This window comes from Cryptosporidium parvum, chromosome 3 (assembly GCF_000165345.1).
Source record: "Cryptosporidium parvum Iowa II chromosome 3, whole genome shotgun sequence".
Classification (NCBI taxonomy): Eukaryota; Apicomplexa; class Conoidasida; order Eucoccidiorida; family Cryptosporidiidae; genus Cryptosporidium; species Cryptosporidium parvum.
The window spans coordinates 218067-237308 of record NC_006982.1 but is presented as its reverse complement, the minus strand read 5'-3'; the positions used below and the strand labels follow the sequence as shown (position 1 = coordinate 237308).

The 19242-nt window shown below is 30.7% G+C and overlaps 1 protein-coding gene across 1 annotated transcript in view; it reads right to left on the bottom strand.

Annotated features, from left to right (window-relative positions):
• cgd3_720 (very large probable mucin, 11700 aa long protein with signal peptide and pronounced Thr repeat (308 aa long)) overlaps positions 1–19242 on the bottom strand; it is a gene marked incomplete at both ends in the record, with an annotated part of 35091 nt that extends 15849 nt beyond the window's left edge. The window contains one exon of the mRNA XM_626655.1: positions 1–19242. This exon is cut by the window's left edge and continues 15849 nt beyond it. Within this exon, the coding sequence (XP_626655.1) occupies positions 1–19242 (19242 nt within the window).

The following is a 19242-nucleotide window of genomic DNA, read 5'->3' as shown; positions in this document are numbered from 1 at the left end:
TATATAACAAACAGTATAATTCTTTCCTGTTACATTATCATCTAATATATTTAAATATAAATTCATTAAAGAATCTATTCCTATTGACCATTTGATTAAATCACCAACATTGACTTGAGAATTCTCAGGATAAGGACCAGAACAAGAATTTGAATTTATTAAATCTTGTAAAGCTACTCTATTATTAAAGAAATAAATTACCAATACATCCTCTATTCCATTATTTAATGTATATAAATTTATTAAACCATTAATAGAATAATCGAATCCCCAAGTTCCATTATTTACATTTGTTTGTGCTAAAATAGTCTCCATTTTCCAAGTAATTCCTGGTAACTTTTTTAAACATAATCCTTCTAATACTTGAGAACTACATTCTAAAGATTTTACATTACATTCTCCATTAAATGTACATGTATCATATCCTAAATATAATATTCCATTTGGATATAAGAAATTATCTAATAATATATAATTCACATATTTATCCATTGTTGGTCCTCTTAATAATACTTTATTAAATTTATAATCTGAATGTGTTTGAATTTCTATTAAACTACTTGAATATTCATTCAAAATAAATAATCCTAATTTACTCCATCCTATTCCTATCTTAAAGTCCATACCATTATATGCTAAACTTTCATTTGTATAATATGAATAATATTCTTGATCTTTTGTTAAATCATAAACTCCAATAAATGTTTCATTTAATAATAAAGTCATGATTTTTTTATTATCATTCATTATATCATATCCCATCAAATTTGTATCATCTAATAATAATCTCCCATTAATATCTTTTCCTAAAGTTCCATTAATCCATAATAAATTACCATGATTAAACGGTTTATCTAATTTTCCATTAATTCCTCTACATGGTTTATTTAATTCTAAAGGACATTCATCCAATTCTATTTCATACCATGGTCTTTCTGTTGTTGTGGAAGTTGTACTTGTAGTAGTAGTAGTAGTAGTAGTAGTTGTTGTTGTTGTTGTTGTTGTTGTTGTTGTTGTAGAAGTTGTTGTTGTTGTTGTTGTAGTAGTGGTAGTAGCGGTATCAATTGGAATTTCTTTAATATTTGTCAATTGCCAAATACTGAAAGTCTTTGAAATGTCAACTCCTGCTCCTCCATTAGTGTCTATTACTGGGATAATCTTATTAAATACTGAATCACTAGTAATATCAGCCTCAATTTCTACTAATTTCTTGGTATTATTCTCAACTGAAATAATGTACTTATTTGTAATCGAATCATAAGTTAACCAGAAAGCAAAATAACCTTTTGGATAAGTTGAACAATAAGGTCCACATTGTGGTGATCCTACCACAATTTCAACATTGGTTTTTTCATTCTTGAGAGTTACTGTATTATTAGTAAATGAAAGAGATAAAACTAAATCATCACTACTTGTTGAATCTGATTTAACAAAATTATATTTATAGTTGAAGAGAATATTATTAGAATTATCTCCATATTCTGGAACACCGGTACTTAAGATCACAAATAATGTCCAATCTTCATTAAATGTAGTATCTTCTGGCATAATCTTAGCAGAAGTTGCATTACATGTTGAGAATAAATAAAGATCACATTCTGAAATACCATCAACAATATGAGTTGGTTGGAATGGATTAATTTCATCAAGATTTGGATGATCTTCATTCTTCTCAAATTGACCAGTTGTTGTATTATAATGATAATTTGGAGGTGTATTATTCTCATCTCCATCAATTGGAGCTGGTTTAATACCAGGTGGGAAAAATGGATAAGATTCTCCATACTTATCCTCAGGCTTAATCTCTCCAGTATTTTCATCTTTATCTGGATAATAAAAACCTCCATTATTATTAGTAGGATCAGAAGTTGATTCATAACCTCCATTAGGTATTAATAATGAATTAATTTGTGTATACTTATTAAATGAAGGAGAATATCCTAAAGGATGAATATATTTCACATCTTGAATATACTTATTTTTACCATTAGAACCACCACCAATCATACAAATAGTAAATTTAGTTCCTTTATTTGAACCCTTCCAACTTTCAATATTCAAATAAATTTCTCCAGAATGTCCAATATTTAAAGACCAATTAATCTTATCATCTTGACTAATATTCATAGACTCTGGATATGGTCCAGAACATATATTCTGATTCTCAAGATCTCTTAAAGCTAAATAACTTTGAAAGAAATATATTGATAAAATATTCTGATGATCATTTGAAACAAAATAAATATTCACTAATCCTGGTAGTTCAAATTCATTTCCCCATGTTCCATTATTTACATAAGTCTCAGTTACTTTGAATTCAATATCCCAAGAAATATTAGTTTTTCTTCGATTACATAAATCTCCAAATGCTTGAGCAGAACAAGATAAAGAATTATCATCAGTACAATCATTATATGCTGAACAAATTGAATAACCTAAAAATAACATTTCTCTAGGATATATAAATTTGTTAGACCATTCATAAATAGTCAAAGTCTCAAGAACCTGAGCTTGTTCAATTTTAACAAATTCATACTTTTTATCAGATTTTAATTGAATTAATCCATCTCCATATTCATTTAATATAAATAATCCAAGTCGACTCCATCCTATTCCTATACTAAAACTTTTTGTTGGAAAACTTGTTGTTTGATTTGTATAATAAGAACTATATACTTTTGAAGATTGATTATCAATTAAAGTTAAATGAGTCATATTGAAACCTAATATTAAGATTTCATCTTGATTATTATCTTTAAAATGATATATCTTTGTCATTTCTATATTATTAATATTAATAGTTTTTCCATGATCTGCAATACTTGAATTAATCCAAATGAAATTTCCTTCTTCAAATTTATCTGGAATAGTTAAAGTTGAATTTATTCCTTTACATGGCGAACTCATATCTAATGGACAATCATCCAATTCTACATCTTCCCAAGGAGTTTTTGTTGTTGTTGTACTTTCTGTTGATGCAGTACTTGTAGTAGTTGTAGTAGTTGTAGTAGTTGTAGCTTGGGATTTTGGAATACTAACAGAATCTGTTAATTGCCATATATTATAACTCTTATCTACCATATCACCACAACATGGTACAATTTTGTTAAAAACTACATTATCTTCTGCTTTAATTTCCATTAAATATTTGGAATTGTTCTCAATTCCTATACTATACATTTTTCTTATTGGCTCATAAGTTAACCAGAAAGCAAAGTAACCTTTTGGATAAGTTGAACAATATGGACCACATTGTGGTGATCCTACTACTTCTTCTTCATTTGTCTTTAAGTTCTTAAATGTTACTGTATCATTGCTATACTCAAGAGATAATACAGTTTCTTCCAATCCTCCATTACTATTATCTGATTTCTTAAATTCATATTTGTAATTAAATCCATTATACTTTGTCTCATCATAATCTGGAACACCAGTACTTAAGATCACAAATAATGTCCAACCTTCCTTGAAAGTAACATCTTCTGGCATAATCTTAGCAGAAGTTGCATTACAAGTTGAGAATAAATAAAGATCACATTCTGAAATACCATCAACAATATGATTTGGTTGGAATGGATTAATTTCATCAAGATTTGTATTATCCTCATCCTTTTCAAATTGACCAGTTGTTGTATTATAATGATAACCTGGAGGTGTATTACTCTCATCTCCATCAATTGGAGCTGGTTTAATACCAGGTGGGAAAAATGGATAAGATTCTCCATACTTATCCTCAGGCTTAATCTCTCCAGTATTTTCATCTTTATCTGGATAATAAAAACCTCCGTTACTATTAGTAGGATCAGAAGTTGAATCATAACCTCCCTGAGGAAAACCTTTGAGATCTTGAGTAAATGTTACTTTACTTGGAGCATGTCCAAGAGGATAAATATATTTGAATCTCCCAAATCTATTATCATAAGAAATTGGACAAATTGTATAATATTCTTTATTTTTAGGATCAGAATCATCAATTATATTCAAATAAAGTAAATCATTTGAATCAATAGCTAAAGACCATGTAATCTTATCTCCAATTTGTTTGATTTGATTTCCTGGATAAGGACCAGAACAAACTTCATCCAAAATTAAACCTTTTAGTACCAATCTATTTTTAAACAAATAAATGATAGATATATCTATATGACCATTATTAATCAAATAAACTCCAAGTAAATCTGGAATTACTAGATCCTGTGACCATGTACCATTATTAACATTAGTCTCTGAAAAGCTTGTCTCAAATGTCCAACTCATTTCATCAATTCTTTTATCACAAGTATCTTTAAGTACCTGTGAATTACATGAAGTTGAATCCAATCTACATTCATTTCTAAGACTACAAGTTTCATAACCTATAAATAATATATTATTTGGATAAAAGAATCCTTCTTCCAAAATATATTTAATAGGTACTTGTGGATTTGATTCTTGTATAATCTTTTTAAATCCAAAATCCAAATCTGTTTGAAGTTCTACCAAACTATTCAAATCTTCATTTAAAATAAATAAACCCATTTTACTCCATCCAACTCCAATATTTTCCTCTCTGCCTGAATAACTTAAAGATTCATTTGTATATGGAGTTATATATTTCAAATCTTGTCTCCAATCTACAACTGTAATAAATGATTCATTGAAATATAACGATAATAATTTATTATTATTTTCATCTTCAAATCTAAATCCAAACCAATATTTCCCATTTTCAAAATCTAGATTTGGATTTGAAATAGAGACTGTTCTATTTAACCAAACCATCTGGCCTTTCTCAAAAGGAGAATCTAGATTCCCATCCTTTCCTCTACATGGTTTGTTTAATTCTAAAGGACATTCATCGTGATCTTTCTCAAACCATGGTTGTTCTGTTGTAGTACTAGTAGTACTAGTAGTAGTAGTAGTAGTGGTAGTAGCAGTATCAATTGGAATTTCTTTAATATTTGTCAATTGCCAAATACTGAAAGTCTTTGAAATGTCAACTCCTGCTCCTCCATTAGTGTCTATTACTGGGGTAATCTTATTAAATACTGAATCACTAGTAATATCAGCTTCAATTTCTACTAATTTCTTGGAATTATTCTCAACTGAAATAATGTACTTACTTGTAACTGAATCATAAGTTAACCAGAAAGCAAAATAACCTTTTGGATAAGTTGAACAATAAGGTCCACATTGTGGTGAACCTACCACACTTTCAGTACTGGTTTTTTCATTCTTGAGAGTTACTGTATTATTAGTAAATGAAAGAGATAAAACTAAATCATCACTACCTGTTGAATATGATTTAATAAAGTTGTATTTATAATTGAAGGCAATATTATTAGAATTATCTCCATACTCTGGAACTCCTGTACTTAAGATCACAAATAATGTCCAACCTTCATTAAACGTGGCATCTTCTGGCATAATCTTAGCAGAAGTACCATTACAAGTTGAGAATAAGTAAAGATCACATTCTGAAATACCATCAACAATATGATTTGGTTGGAATGGATTAATTTCATCAGGATTTGGATGATCTTCATTCTTCTCAAATTGACCAGTTGTTGTATTATAATGATAATTTGGAGGTGTATTATTCTCATCTCCATCAATTGGAGCTGGCTGAACTCCTGGTGGGAAAAATGGATAAGATTCACCATACTTTTCTGATGGTTTATAAATTCCATTATCATCCTTTTCAGGATTATAGAAACCTGTATTTGGAGTAGAAGAAGGAAGATATCCTCCCTCATCTAAACCATTCTTTGTTTGAGTCATTATCATGTAACTTGGAGAATAACCTAAAGGATGAATATATTTTACTCTAGTAAAGCCTGGATTATGCTTTAAAACACAAACAGTATATTTAGTATTATCGTCTATATCAATGTAGTTAAGATAGACCAAATTATCTGAATCAAGACCTAAAGACCACTTCATCTTGTCACCAAAACTTAAATTCTTTCCTTTAGGATAAATCCCTGAACAAGATTGAAAGTTCTCAAAATCTTGTAAAGCCATTCTATTTTTGAAAATATAAATTCCAAAAATATTTTTCTCTTCTTCTCCACTATTCACAATATACAAATTCATCAATTCATCCATCTTTAATTCTTCACCCCAAGTACCATTGTTTACGTTAGTTTCAGCATTCAATCCCTCAAAAGTCCATTCCATATTTGGTATTCTCTTTGTACAAATCTCCTTAAGTACTTGAGATCCACAATGTACAATGTTTTGAGAACAATCTGAAAACAAACTACAAGTCTCATATCCAAGATACATGATATTTATTGGATAAAGGAAGGAATCCTCTAAAATATAATTTGATGCTTTTTTATCTGGAACAAGTATTTGTTCTATTTTGTTAAATGAGTAATCATCTCTTCCTTTTATATCAATATAACTGTTATGATCATCATTAATAATAAAAAGTCCAAGTCGACTCCATCCTATTCCTATTGTTAATTCCCTTTCTATATATCCAAGAGAGCTATTTGTTAATGGTGAACTATAATCCTTATTATTTAACTGATCTTGTAATAATATATGAGTTTCATTTAACCTTATTTTCATGACTTCTTTAGTATCTTTATGGAAATTATATCCCATCCAATATTTCCTTCCATTTTCTTCTATTAAAGGATTAGAAACTTCCATTTTTAATTGAATCCATAACAAATTACCTAATTGGAATTCTGGATCATTTATAACTGCATCTAAACCTCTACATGGTTTTTCCAATTTAACTGGACATTCATCCAATTCTATTTCATACCATGGTTGTTCTGTTGTTGTAGAAGTTGTTGATGTGGTAGTAGTAGTAGTAGTAGTAGTAGTGGTAGTAGTGGTAGTAGTGGTAGTAGCAGTATCAGCTGGAATTTCTTTAATATTTGTCAATTGCCAAATACTGAAAGTCTTTGAAACTTCAACTCCAACTCCATTGGTATCTATTACTGGGGTAATCTTGTTAAATACTAAATTACCAGTAATATCAGCTTCAATTTCTACTAATTTCTTGGTATTATTCTCAACTGAAATAATGTACTTACTTGTAGCTGAATCATAAGTTAGCCAGAAAGCAAAATAACCTTTTGGATAAGTTGAACAATAAGGTCCACATTGTGGTGAACCTACCACACTTTCAGTACTGGTTTTTTCATTCTTGAAAGTTACTGTATTATTAGTAAATGAAAGAGATAAAATTATATCATCACTATTTGCTGAATCCGTCTTAATAAAATTATATTTATAGTTGAAGAGAATATTATTAGAATTATCTCCATATTCTGGAACACCGGTACTTAAGATCACAAATAATGTCCAACCTTCATTAAACGTGGCATCTTCTGGCATAATCTTAGCAGAAGTACCATTACATGTTGAGAATAAGTAAAGTTCACATTCTGAAATACCATCAACAATATGATTTGGCTGGAATGGATTAATTTCATCAAGATTTGTATTATCCTCATCCTTTTCAAATTGACCAGTTGTTGTATTATAATGATAACCTGGAGGTGTATTATTCTCATCTCCATCAATTGGAGCTGGTTTAATACCAGGTGGGAAAAATGGATAACTCACTCCATACTTATCCTCAGGCTTAATCTCTCCAGTATTTTCATCTTTATCTGGATAATAAAAATCTCCATTACTATTAGTAGGATCAGAAGTTGATTCATAACCTCCATTAGGGAATCCATCTTTATATTGGTTAAATTTAGACATTGAAGGAGCATATCCAAGTGGATATACATACTCAATATTGAAGAATCCAGATCCATATTGAATAGTACAAACTGAATATTCTTTATTATTATTATTAAGATCATAAACATTTAAATACAAGAGATAGTTCTTTCCAAATCCAATAGACCATTTTATTTTATCTGAAACACTAATAATATGATTATTTGGATAAGGTCCAGAACATGCAACCTTATTCTTTGAATCTAATAAAACCATTCTATTATTAAAGAAGTAAATAGTTGCAATATCTGAATCCCCATCATTAATTAAGTATACATTTAAAAGTCCATCTAATATAAATTCACTTCCCCATGTTCCATTATTTACATTTGTTTCATGAATAATATTCTCAAATGTCCAATACATACCAGGAACTTTCTTTGGACATATTTCTGTTAATACTTGAGAATAACAATTTACTGGAGAAGTTGAACATTCTTCATATAAACCACAAGTTTCATATCCTTTAAAGAGAAAGATATTAGGATATAAGAAGTTCTCCTCCAAATAGTAATTTGAACTTGACTTTTGAGTAGAATCATGAACTATTTTTACAAATGTATAATCCAAATTATTCTTAACTTCAATAAAACTATCCTTATTTTCATTAATTAAAAAGAGTCCAAGTCTACTCCATCCAAGACCTATTGTAATAGTTTCACCAACATAATTGAGTGAAGAATTTGTGTACCTTGAAGTGAAATCCATTCCTGATTCTTTATCCTCCAAAAGTAAATGAGTCTCATTAAACAGTATAGATAATACCTTCTCATTTTGTTTATTGTAAAAGGAAAATCCATGCCAATACTTATTTGGAGCTAATTCTATTTCTGGAGTAGATTTTACTGTTTTCATACTAATCCAAATTAGGTTTCCTTTATTAAATTGAGAATCTTTAATAATTGCATTATGGCCTTTACATGGTTTCTTGAATTCTAAAGGACATTCCTCCAGCTCTATTTCATGCCATGGTTGTTCTGTTGTTGTGGAAGTTGTTGATGTAGTAGTAGTAGTGGCAACCACATTATTAATTATTTTCTTGTTAAATAGATGCCAAACACTGAAAGTCTTAGAAATTTCAACTCCAGCTCCACTATTTCCATCTATCATGGGAGTGATCTTATTAAATATTGGATCATCATCGGAGCCAGTTATTTCAGCTTCAATTTCTACCAATTTCTTGGTATTATTCTCAACTGAAATAATGTACTTACTTGTAGCTGAATCATAAGTTAGCCAGAAAGCAAAATAACCTTTTGGATAAGTTGAACAATATGGACCACATTGTGGTGATCCTACCACACTTTCAGTACTGGTTTTTTCATTCTTGAAAGTTACTGTACTATTAGTAAATGAAAGAGATAAAACTACATTATCAATTTTTGTTGAATCTGATTTAACAAAATTATATTTGTAATTAAAAGCAATATTATTAGAATTATCTCCATATTCTGGAACACCGGTACTTAAGATCACAAATAATGTCCAACCTTCATTAAACGTGGCATCTTCTGGCATAATCTTAGCAGAAGTACCATTACAAGTTGAGAATAAATAAAGATTACATTCTGAAATACCATCAACAATATGAGTTGGTTGGAATGGATTAATTTCATCAGGATCTGAATGATCTTCATTCTTCTCAAATTGGCCAGTTGTTGTATTATAATGATAACCTGGAGGTGTATTACTCTCATCTCCATCAATTGGAGCTGGTTTTAATCCAAGTGGAAATTCTTCATATGATTGTCCATATTTATTTTGAGGCTCAAAAATTCCAGTATCATCATTTTTATCTGGGAAATAAAAACCATTATTTGGTATAGAAGTTGTTTCAAACCCACCAGTAGGAAGTCCATCCTTCTTTTGAGTAAATAAAGCCTTTGAAGGAGCATAACCAAGTGGATAAACTGTTGTGATTTGTGATCTTTTACCCATATAAGGCATTGAACAGATTGTATTAAGCTTATTAGGGTTATCTTTTGGAGCAGAATTAAAGTAAATCATTCTACTATTTTCATTTACTCCAAAAGACCATATAAACTTTTCTCCATATGATATTGATACTCCTCCTGGATATGCTCCAGAACATGTAACTTGAGTATCAGCATCTTCAATAACTACTCTATTCTCAAAGAATAAAACATTATAGAGAATTTCTGAGCTACTACTTAAAAAGTAAATATTCATTAGTTCATCCATTACTAGACTTTCACCCCAAGTACCATTATTTATATTAGTTTTTGAGATCTCAACTTCTATTGTCCATATCCTAGTATTACTAGGACTTGGACATAAACCTTTTACTACTTGAGAATTACAAGAAGTTGTTTCCAAACTACAATCATCATTAAGTGAACAAGTTTCATAACCAATAAATAACTGATTAGCAGGAAGAACAAAACCTTTCTGAAGCTCAAATTTGGAAACTATATCATGACTAGATAATGGAGATGCTTTATTAAATGAAAGATCTAATCCATTTGCATTCAAAGTAATTAAAGATCCAAGAATTTCATTCAGAATAAAGTAACCATATTTACTCTTTCCAATTCCAATAGAAATTTCTCTACCAGAATAACCTAAAGTCTGGTTTGTATATGGTGAAAAGTATTCATTACCAGAATCTTCAATATTTATAGATATAAATAATTCATCAAATAGTATAGAAAAGACTTTCTTATCATCTTTCTTTAATTGAATTCCTTGCCAATATGATTTCCCATTTATTTCAACTTTTGGATCAGAAATCTGTAAAGTTGTATTGATCCATAGAATATCTCCTTCTTGTAATTCAGGATCAATTTCTACATTAGTTCCTTTACAAGGATCAGAATCATATGAAACAATACAATTCTCTATAATTTGATCCTGCCAAGGAGTCTTAGTAGTAGTAGTAGTAGTAGTAGCAACTTCTGTTGGTTGAATCTTTGAATTAAACAATTTCCAAATACTATACATTTCAGAATCGGGAGTTCCTTGACAAGATTTGCATGGTTTAACTTGATTAAAATCTGCTCCTTCTGAATTAATTTCTACCAATTTCTTTGAATTATTTTCAATAGAAACTATATACTTTTTATTAATTGAATCTAAAGTTAACCAGAAAGCAAAGTAACCTTTTGGATAAGTTGAGCAATATGGACCACATTGTGGTGATCCTACTACTTCTTCTTCATTTGTCTTTTCATTCTTCAAAATAACAGTTTCATTGGAAATAGTTAAACTTAAGACTAATTCCTCTACTCCAGTATCAGTCTTCATAAACTCGTATTTATAATTGGATGGATCTGATTCAGAACCTTTGTTTGGAATTCCTGTACTTGAAATTACAAATAAAGTCCAAAACTCTTTAAAGGTTATATCTTCTGGCATAATCTTTATGGATGAAGCATTACATGTTGTAAATAAGTCAAGATTACATTCTGAAATACCATTCACAATATGATTTGGTTGGAATGGATTAATTTCATCAGGATCTGAATGATCTTCATTCTTCTCAAATTGACCAGTTGTTGTATTATAATGATAATTTGGAGGAGTATTTAATTGATCTCCAACTATCGGAGCAGGATGAACCCCAGGAGGATAAAAAGGGAAACTATCACCATAAACAAGATCAGGAAAAAACTCATTTTTGGAATTGTCATATATTGGAAAGTAATATCCCAAATTAACATCAGAAGTAGACTTATAACCTCCTTGTTTGAATGAGTTTATCTTTTGAGTAAATACTGAATTATTTGGTTTAAAACCACTTGGTGAAATATAATCTAAAGAATGAATACCTCCAATTAATGACATAGAACAAATTGTTTTCATTTCAGTATTTTCCTCATCTAAAACATTTAAATATAGGAACTTCTTTGAATCCAATGCTATTGACCATTCCAAGTTTGAACTTGAACTCAAAGTTTTACCACCAGGATATGGTCCTCCACAAGAAATAAAGTTAACCATATCCTCCAACACCATTCTATTTGTATATATATAAACTGTATATACATCCTTATCTTCATTTCCAATATGGAAAATGTTAATTAGATCACTTTGAATTAAAGGAGCTCCCCAAGTTCCATTATTAATATTAGTTTGTGAAATACTTGTTTGAATTGAGATCTCAGTTCCTGCTTGAATTGGATTACACATTTCTATTAAAACTTGAGACTCACACGATTTAGAAACTGTTTTACAATCCCCATATAAAGTACAAGTTTCATATCCTCTAAATAAGATGTTTTTGGGATAAGTGAATCCTTCCTCGAGTAAGAAGTTAGAAATATGATTAGGAACACTTTCTTGTAGAATCTTATTATAATCCAAAATCTTCAAGCTTGGATCATGAATTAATGCATTAAGATCTTTGTTAACCAAGAAGAAGCCAAATCTATTTGATGTAATACCAAGTGTAATATCCATTCCTTCATATAATAAATGTTGATTAGTATACTTAGATGATAAAGTCTCAGCTCTATCATAAAAGTAAATAGCAACAGAGGTTTCATTGAAAAGTAAAGAAATCACAGAATCTGACTCTTTTTGGAACTTATATTCAAACCAATAATTTTTTCCATCTACTTCTATTGGTTGATCAGATTTCCCTAATAAAGTATTGATCCAAACAATATCTCCTTGATTAAGAGGTTTATCCAGAATTGAATCATTTCCTCTACAAGGTTGGTCAAGTTCCAAATGGCACTCATCCTTAATATCTTGATCCCAAGGGGTCTTCGTAGTAGTTGTTGTAGCACTTTGTTTTGGTGGATTTGAGATATCTAAGAGATTCCATAAAACGTAAGTTTTAGAAGGAGAAAGAGTGGCTCCAGGGTCTCCACCAGTATCTATCTTAGTAAAATCTCTATTATCTGAATCAAATTCCACCAATAAAAGATTATTGTAGTTCACTCCAACAACAAACTTGTTTTCACTGAACTTCTTTTGTAACCAAAATGTGAAGTATCCTTTTGGATAAGTTGAACAATAAGGACCACATTGTGGAGACACAGCTTCAGCAATTTGGGATGAATCTGAACCTGAAATAACAATAGAAGAGTTTGAAATGTCTATAGAAAATTTGATCTGATCCTGTTTATCTTTGAATTTAAATTGAAAATTAAAGTTAGGGCTTGAATCTGGAGTATAAGTTGGAATTCCAGTTGAAACCATTGCAAATAATGTCCAATCTTTCTTATCCAAATTAGTCATTAAAGACTCCATTGTAACTTTTGTGGAGTTACAGAAGGAATAAATCTCCAATTCACACTCCTCAATTCCTTGTACAAGTTGGAAAGGAACTGGTGGTCTTAAAGAATTGGAATCCTCAGCTGATCCCAAAGGCTCATATTGGCTTGTTGTTTTATTAAAGTAGAAACCAGGAGGAACTACCAAACCCTGATCATCAGTAACAGGAACTCCAACCGGTAAGAAAGGAGCATTTTGACCATAAGGAATCAAAGGAGTGTATTCTTGGGTACTAGTATCGAGATTTGGATGATAAAAACCATTATTATCTTTAGAATTTGACGTAGATTCATATCCTCCAGTTGGGAATCCACGTCCAAACTGCTTAAAGATATTCAATCCTGGCTTAGATCCCACAGGAATAACGGCTACAAAAGGTATATCTTCTCCAAAATTCTTAAATCCACAAACAGTAAAATGCTTTTTACTATTCGAGTCAAAAAGTCCAAGAAAAACCATATGATTTGAATCTAATCCAATAGTCCAATCCACACTGTCTCCTTCTGTTACTGCTTGATTTGATATATATGGACCAGAACAAGAAAGACCATGACTAGGATCTAATAGAACAACTCTATTTCGGAAGAAGTGAACCAAAAACTTAATCTGTAAATCTCCAAATATGATAAAGGAACTTAATATATTGTTGATTGCAAACTCATTCCCCCATTCACCACTAGAGAGACCTGTATCTACAAGCTTGGAACTAATCATCCAATTTAACCCTGGAGTAGATCTTGGACATGGATACTCTAAGATCTGGCCAGTGCATGTTAAAGTTTCAAGACCACAATTTGATTCAAAAGAACAAGAATTGTAACCATCAATTAGTGTTTCATTTATTGAAAGAGGTTTTGAATCAACCATAAAGGAAGAAAAGATCTCTTTCTTAGAGTTAATTATAAAGTTAGATCCAGAGATCTCAGAAGATGGAAATGGAATCCTCAACAATACATTACTATACTCGTCACAGAAATATATCTTGTCAGGACTTTCCTCTAAGACTCCAATCCCAAGCTTGAAAATCTCTCCAGACTTTAATATTGTCTTATTCGTGTAATAGGAAAATGAAGTCTCATCATTAATAAGATCCTTAATTTGAAACTCCTTAGATCCAAATTTCAACTCTATTAAATCTTTATTGTTTTCTTTCTTAAGAATATATGAATCTAAATACTCAAAAGTGTTTGGATCACCCTGAAGATCTTTAGAAAGAGTGAAATTCAACCAAATAAGCTTCGAATCAGAATCAACCTGATTGTAAGTTGCATTCAAACCCACACACCAACTTCCTGGATCCACTTCTTCTAGCTTACAAGTTAAATGCTTTGACGAAGGTTTTAAGCTATCTGCTTCTATGATCCAATTATTGAGATATACTGTTGGATTTGATTCATTAACTTTGTCAATTGAAATCTCTGAAATTTTGCCATTAAGAGAAACTGAAACTCCTTTATATCCTTCAACCAAATTTCTGAGACGGCTATTGGTATTTTCCGTCTCAAGATCTAGAGACGAAACCAAATTGAAAGTATCTCCCTTGGATGATAAATAAACAAATAAAGAAAAAGTAGTAACACCTGATTCAGCATTTTCTATGAGGATATCTGCCATAGAGATATCACTATTACTATTAGAAAGCTGAAGACTTTTCCCTAAGATGCTTAATTTGATTAGATCTGTTTGTTTTTTACTGACTGGATAAAGAGAAAGAAGACCATTTGTTTGCCCTTTAAAAACTATATTGTATTCTCTGGATTCATCATAAACAAAAGATAGCTCAAAAACATAGTTCGATTTGAAATAAGTTTCATCAGGGAAAAGTTGTACTTGATCATTGATTTTACATTTCTTAAACATTTCCAACATACAGGGATTATTTCCTGTATCTTGTTCTGGAGGAGCATCTGTGATAGTTAAATCATTCTTATTCTTTTTATTTGCTTCAATAATACCAAGAAAATGACCAACAGGATAAACCACATTTAGTCTAAGATCAATATTTTCTGGGATATTTAAACTACAAATCTTTTTGATTCCGTTACCACCTAAATCTGTTACTAAATTGATTGTTCCATCCCCAAGATAGAAACCCCACTGGAAGTTTGATGGAACAGAGTCCAAGGATGTAGAACCACCGTTTTGAACATTATAACTGTTTCTACAAACTGTACCATCAAGTAGATATTGTATTGCTGCATAGTCCTTGAAGAAATAAAATGCAAATATATCAAAGAATCCATCGTTGAGCTTATAAGCATGTACAAGCTCTGGAAGTTCAAAGGAGCTTCCAAATGTCCCATTATTCACTTCTGTTGGAATTTCAGGGAAAGCATTGAAAAGCCAAACGATTTCATCGGGATTTGGATATGGACAAAGTCCACTAAAGGAATTTCCAAAACAAGTTTGTTCTTTTGTGGGTTGGCATTCATCTCCAAATGAGCATTCAATGAACCCGTGATAAATAAAAGGGTATCTATTAGACTCATAAATTGAATCCTGTTTAACTCCTTGAAAAACACTCCAAGATCCTGGTTGTAGTAGTGAAATCTCTTGAATTGATATATGTTGGGATGGGTAATCTGGAAAACTTGCAAAAATCTGATCATTCAAAGTAAAATAAATGAAGCCTGATATCCTATTCACTGAAATTGAGATCCAAGAAGAAACTGGCATTAAAGCATCTCCTCCATAAAGATTCCAGATCTCTCTCTCCTCTATTAAGTTTAAAATACCTAAATGTGTTTCATTGAAAAGTACTACAAATGATGACATCCCCCCAACCTGGTAACTTATTCCATTAAAGTAAGTAGAATTCCTGTACTTGAACTGAGGAAAATCTTGAATTGTTAGATAAACTGTGAGCTCATAGTTCTCATTAAGACCAGAATCGCCTTCAATCTTTAATGAAGAGGAAAGACAATATGAAGTTACCCCAAGATCTTGATTTATTTCACAACCCTCTTTATAACCTGATATAGAATCATCACTTTCTAAAGGAACTGCTGAGAGATCTCTAATTCTGGAGGTGGATCTATTAGCATAGAAACCATTAACTAGTGTTGTACTTGTTGAAATAATTGACCTATTTGATATTAAAAGCTTATAAATATTTAAACCTCCCATTGGAACTTTTGCTAAGCTTTGATCACATAAAACTACATACAAGTATGGAATCTTGATTTCCTCCTTAACTCCCAAATTATACTTAACAAAGGTTTCAATATCTACTCCTATTGTAAATTGAACATTTCCTCCATTCAATAAAGAGTTTCTAACTGAAGTACATTCATCTGGAATAGAGGAATAGTTTGTTAGAGTTCCTACTCCAGGTATATTTGAGCTAAGTATTACTGAAGGATAACTTCCTCCTGAAATATATAGATGAGTATGAATATCCTGATATCTGTTTAAAATAGAAACTCCAATAACTAAGGCAGAATCTGAATTAGGATCTAGATTAACATCAAAATGTACTCCCATATTGGCTTTAAGTTCAGAACTGAGCTCCAAATCTAATTGATTACTTGGTTTGAAAGGAACCAAACTATTAGAATTGGACTCTGCAGGAGGGGAAATTGTTGTTATTTGACCACTTAAGTCCTCCAGTTCAGTATTCATAGTAATATCTCCAATTGTAGATGATAGGCCTTGTCCATTAGATTCAAAGAAATAAAAATCAGAGATGAATCTTCCTTGGATACTTATAGAACATAACAGATTTGGAGTATCATTTCCTGAGAAATAAACCAGATCTACTCTTTTTCCATTTGAGACAATAACTCCAAACTTAACATAAGAGTTTTGATTCAGTACTATATTGTTTGGAAGCTCATTATAACAAGATCTTCCTGAAAATGGATCACTAAGTGAGATATATCTCTCAAATACATTAATAAGAAATAGATTTTTGTTTTGACTTCCAATAGTAAAAACAGATAAAGAATTTGGAAAAACTCCCAGGCTTAAGGAAGTATCAGTAGAGATCAAAGGACCACTATACCAAAGTTTCATGATCTCAGGATCTTTACATAATTGTCTCGCACTAGAACCTTGACATACATAGTTTCCATAATTACATTGATTGAAAAATTGACATTCAAATAAAACATTTAGGATAGTAGATTCAGTTGAAGTTGTTTTTGGACCAGGAGTAAATGAATAAGATGAATAATAGTTAACAGAGATCTTTTTTTCATATGATGTTTGGATTTTGTTAATATTTAGATTCTTTGATTTAGATATAGAAGCAATAATATTATTAGTACCAGAGTCAACAATGAAGATTTTTGTAGTTTGAAATATTATTGAGATTCCTAAGTTCTCTGAGTATTGACTAATAATACTCATTGGAGGTCCTGTGATTGTCTCATAGCTGATTAAGTTCGTGATTGAAATGGAAGTTTGAAATACTGAAATCTCATAAACTGAAATATCATTGGACAAAAGTCTCCATTTGTACATTAAATCATTGTTGGATGTTGGAAAATTTGGTATTTGAATGGTCACATTATTAATACTCATCAAAGACTCAACTTTACTTGTTTCTTCTTCCATTGCTTGATCCTTTCCTTCTACTTGTGTAAGATCTTCAATTACAAAAGATACATCTTGAGAGTTACAATACGATAGTGGCATTAGTTTACAAAGGTTATCAGAAGTTGGAGATATGAATGGAGTACTATCTGTGTAGGTAGTAGCAAGAGAAGATGCATCAGCTTCTCCTTTAATAGTATAACTCAGAATCTCTGAATGTTTTGAGTTCTTCTCAAATTTGATTTTGTTGAAAAGCCTATTCAATTCACCAGAAACTTCAGTAAGCCTAAACCAATTAGACTGATCTATTTTGTATAAGATCCTAAGCTTATTTTCACTAGAAATTGGTTGGATTTGAATAGTAACTTTAGAATTAATACTAGCTTGATATGAGCCAGTGATAATAGTTCTACTTTGCATTTCTTCCAGGGATATATATCCCTTAAAGAGACCAATTCTGAGTTTAGGATCAGTTAAGTGACTAGTTCTCTGGATCTCAAGATTAGCAGGATCAATCAAAAGTTCGTCAAAAGAGATGCCAAGAAGTAGATCCTCTTCTTGAATAGAATCAAAAGATTGTATATCTAGAGAAATATCAAGATGATAATTTTCTGTAAAGAGGACTTCCTGGCTAAATCCTAAGATGTTCTCAACCTGAGATGTAAATGGAGACATTGAAAGAAGACAAAAAGCTTCACTCTGAATGAAATCCTTGGAAATCTCAGTATTGGATGCCAAAAGAACTTGTATAAAGGTAGGATCTGATACACTTCTTTGGGGTGAAACAATCTTACCTACATTGGAGAAATTGTCAGGAAGTTTAGATGAAACCAAAGTCTGACCTTGTGGAGAAGTAATATATATCCATTTTTCTTTGATTATAATTCTAAAATCATAATTGAATTTCATATTTCCAATTTCTACTTGGTGTTTTAATTTACCCCAAATTTGATCTCCAGTACCTACAAGATGTATACCAATCATATCAGGGTTAATGATGATATGTAGTATTTTTGCATTTGAAGCTGTTTTATCATGAAATATGAGCTCTGAGAAAACTCCCTTGTATGTTCTAAACTCAGAAAAGCCTCTGACAACAAACTCTAATCCAGAAGTAAAAGAAGAGTCTGGAAGAGAAAGAACAAACTCAGAAGAAAAACATCCTTGGAATAGACTTAAAGTACAGCTCTGGGAATAATCAAATAAAGGAGTTTGTTGGATTATTGAATTGGTGTTGTTTGGTTCATAAGTAGGAGCAAGCTCAAATTGAAAATCTGAATCAACTTCAGTAATAACTTTGGTAAAGTTTGTTTCTAATGTATAGGGAAGCATACATATTACTCCCTGATCAGATTCCAAGACCCAGTATCTATAAGTATATTTATCAGTCCAATAGTTTAAGAAAAAAGGTATTTGATCGCCTGCACTGTAAGTATGAGAGTCAGCAGAATACTTTCCAGAACAAAACTGTCTTCTATCTTCATCAAACAATACTGCATAATTAGGAAAGAGAATACTCTTCATAACAACTTCATCTTTTGAATTTTTAAAGGAATAGACTCCCAATGAACCATAATCATTTAAGGTGGTAGTTTTTGAAATAATCTTAAGTTTTTGAGGCTCAACTCTACCAAGTTTAAAGCTTTCAAATTCGGTTGAGGCTAATACCACCAGAAATGCTTGAAAAAATAATATTAGAAAAACATTGTATACCCATTTTGTCATGATCAT